This window comes from Propithecus coquereli, unplaced genomic scaffold (assembly GCF_000956105.1).
Source record: "Propithecus coquereli isolate 6110/MARCELLA unplaced genomic scaffold, Pcoq_1.0 Scaffold158, whole genome shotgun sequence".
In the NCBI taxonomy this organism is placed as follows: Eukaryota; Metazoa; Chordata; class Mammalia; order Primates; family Indriidae; genus Propithecus; species Propithecus coquereli.
The window spans coordinates 1918613-1920657 of NW_012140302.1; the positions used below are offsets into that span (position 1 = coordinate 1918613).

General features: G+C 36.6%; 1 protein-coding gene across 1 annotated transcript in view; it reads right to left on the reverse strand.

Moving 5' to 3' along the window:
* The window catches only part of UBR2 (ubiquitin protein ligase E3 component n-recognin 2), a 195953-nt gene that overhangs the window by 88975 nt on the left and 104933 nt on the right, over positions 1–2045 (reverse strand). Inside the window, 2 exon segments of the mRNA XM_012640800.1 lie at positions 67–417; positions 1548–1676. Of these exon segments, the coding sequence (XP_012496254.1) occupies positions 67–417; positions 1548–1676 (480 nt within the window).

Genomic DNA, 2045 nt, shown 5'->3' on the forward strand with positions numbered 1-2045 from the left:
CTCAAAATGCCAACTCTGATTCTTTCTTGCTATGTGACGCTAAACAAGTCACTCTCTACGTCCCACCTGTGAAGTGAGCTTAATAATACATACCTCATAGGCCTATGTGATGATTAAATAAGTTAATGCATGTAAAACTCTCAGAATAATGCCTGGCACATAGTAGGTATTCATAAATATTAACCACAAACAAAAGATAATTTTAGGGTTCTCTTTTAGGGGAAATGCTTTACCTGCAAGTAAGCGAGAAACTGGAAGGTGAATGCTAACTTTTTCTTGGGAAACACAGTATCTGATAGTTTCCACTGAATGTCCACAAATGCTTAGTGTGATTGGCTGTTCACCATCAGTAAAACCACTATGACACTGCATCAGTACAGCGAGACATTTCTTGTAAGCTTCAATTAACACTTTTTCCTAAAAAAGAGGGTTTTTCTGTAAGTTACTGAAAAGGCTGGGTTTCGACAACATTGAATAAGTACCTTGAATTTGATGATGAATAAGTATCTCAAATAACAATATGGGAAGACCAAACAAACTCAATCCTCCCTCCCAAACTTGGTCCCCCCTCTTCCTGTGTCCCCTGTCTCAGTGAATACCTCGATCCATATAGCTGTGGAAATCTAGAAGTTATTCCAATATCCTCCTTTCCCTCATTCCCTATTGTCTACTCTATTATCAAGCCTACAATTTCATCATCTAAACTTCTCTCAAAACTAGCCACTTTTCTCTATCTCCAGTAACTCTAAGGCATTGCCAACTATCTCTCTATTAAATTCCTTGCTTCGACTCTTGCCCCTCTATTCGCTCTCCATATAGAGGAATTTTTAAAAACATGTAAATTGAATCATGTTACTTTTCCGTTTGGTGGTCTCTAAAGGCCTCCCACTTCAATTAGAGTAAAATACAAATGTCTTTTTATGGCTAAGGCCTTGAGAAGTCAGGCCCCTGCCCACCTCTCTGCCCTCTACCTCTGTGCTCTAACCACAGAGCCTTCTCATAGCTCCTGGAACAACCAGAATCCCTGCTTATCACAGAGCATGATGCAGCTGTTCTCTTAGTCAGGAATATTATTTACTCTTTGTTCAGTTAACTTTTACACACTTTTTAGATCTCATGGAAGCCTTCCCTGAACCCCTAACTTACACAGGCTCTCATCTAGACTTTATCACCAAAGGAAAGCCAAAATAATTTTAAGACACAGGACAGATGTACCAATAGTAAAACTTTATTTTGAGATTATAAACTAAATTATCAACTTTTTATATTCTCAAAGTCTAGAAGGGATTACAGAAAAAAAATGAAGATAGTTATATTAGGGAAGAGAAAATGTGGATTATTTCCTCCTTTATTTTTCAAATTTTTTCTTAAGGCTTTAGAGTTTTAAGATTTTACTGAATTTATAGGTAGAAAAGGAAAATATGCTGTTTTATGAGCTAAGTATCACCAGTATTTCTCTAAATCTCCTCAAAACTTACTTAGGAATCTGCTTATTACCCGCCCCCCTCCATTTTCCTCCTATCCACTCGCCTCTAGAAGAAACTCACATCTAAAGCACACCAGTCCTGCATCATTGAAATGACATGTGTTAATTTCATTTGTAGTGTAAAGGCTGCTTCCCACTCCGGTTCCATTTCAATATGTTGTCCTACTTGACGTATAATTGGATCCATTCCCTTAAAAGAAGTGAAAAAATATTATATGAATTGAAATTATAGTTGTTCTCTTATATGAAAACCTAAGAAATAATGTAGAAGAAATATATATATTCATTATAAAAACATATAAGGTATAAGTTTTAAGAGGAAGTAGTATGAGAAATCATAGCTTTTAAAATTATGTGTTTATAAAATAGTCTCTAAAATACAAATCAAAAAACTCAATAAAGTACAGAATGAATTATTCTTATTTATTTGTTTTTTGAGATAGAGTCTCACTCTGTTGCCCTGGCTAGGGTGAGTGCCGTGGCGTCAGCCTAGCTCACAGCAACCTCAAACTCCTGGGCTCAAGCGATCCTACTGCCTCAGCCTCCCGAGTAGCTGGGA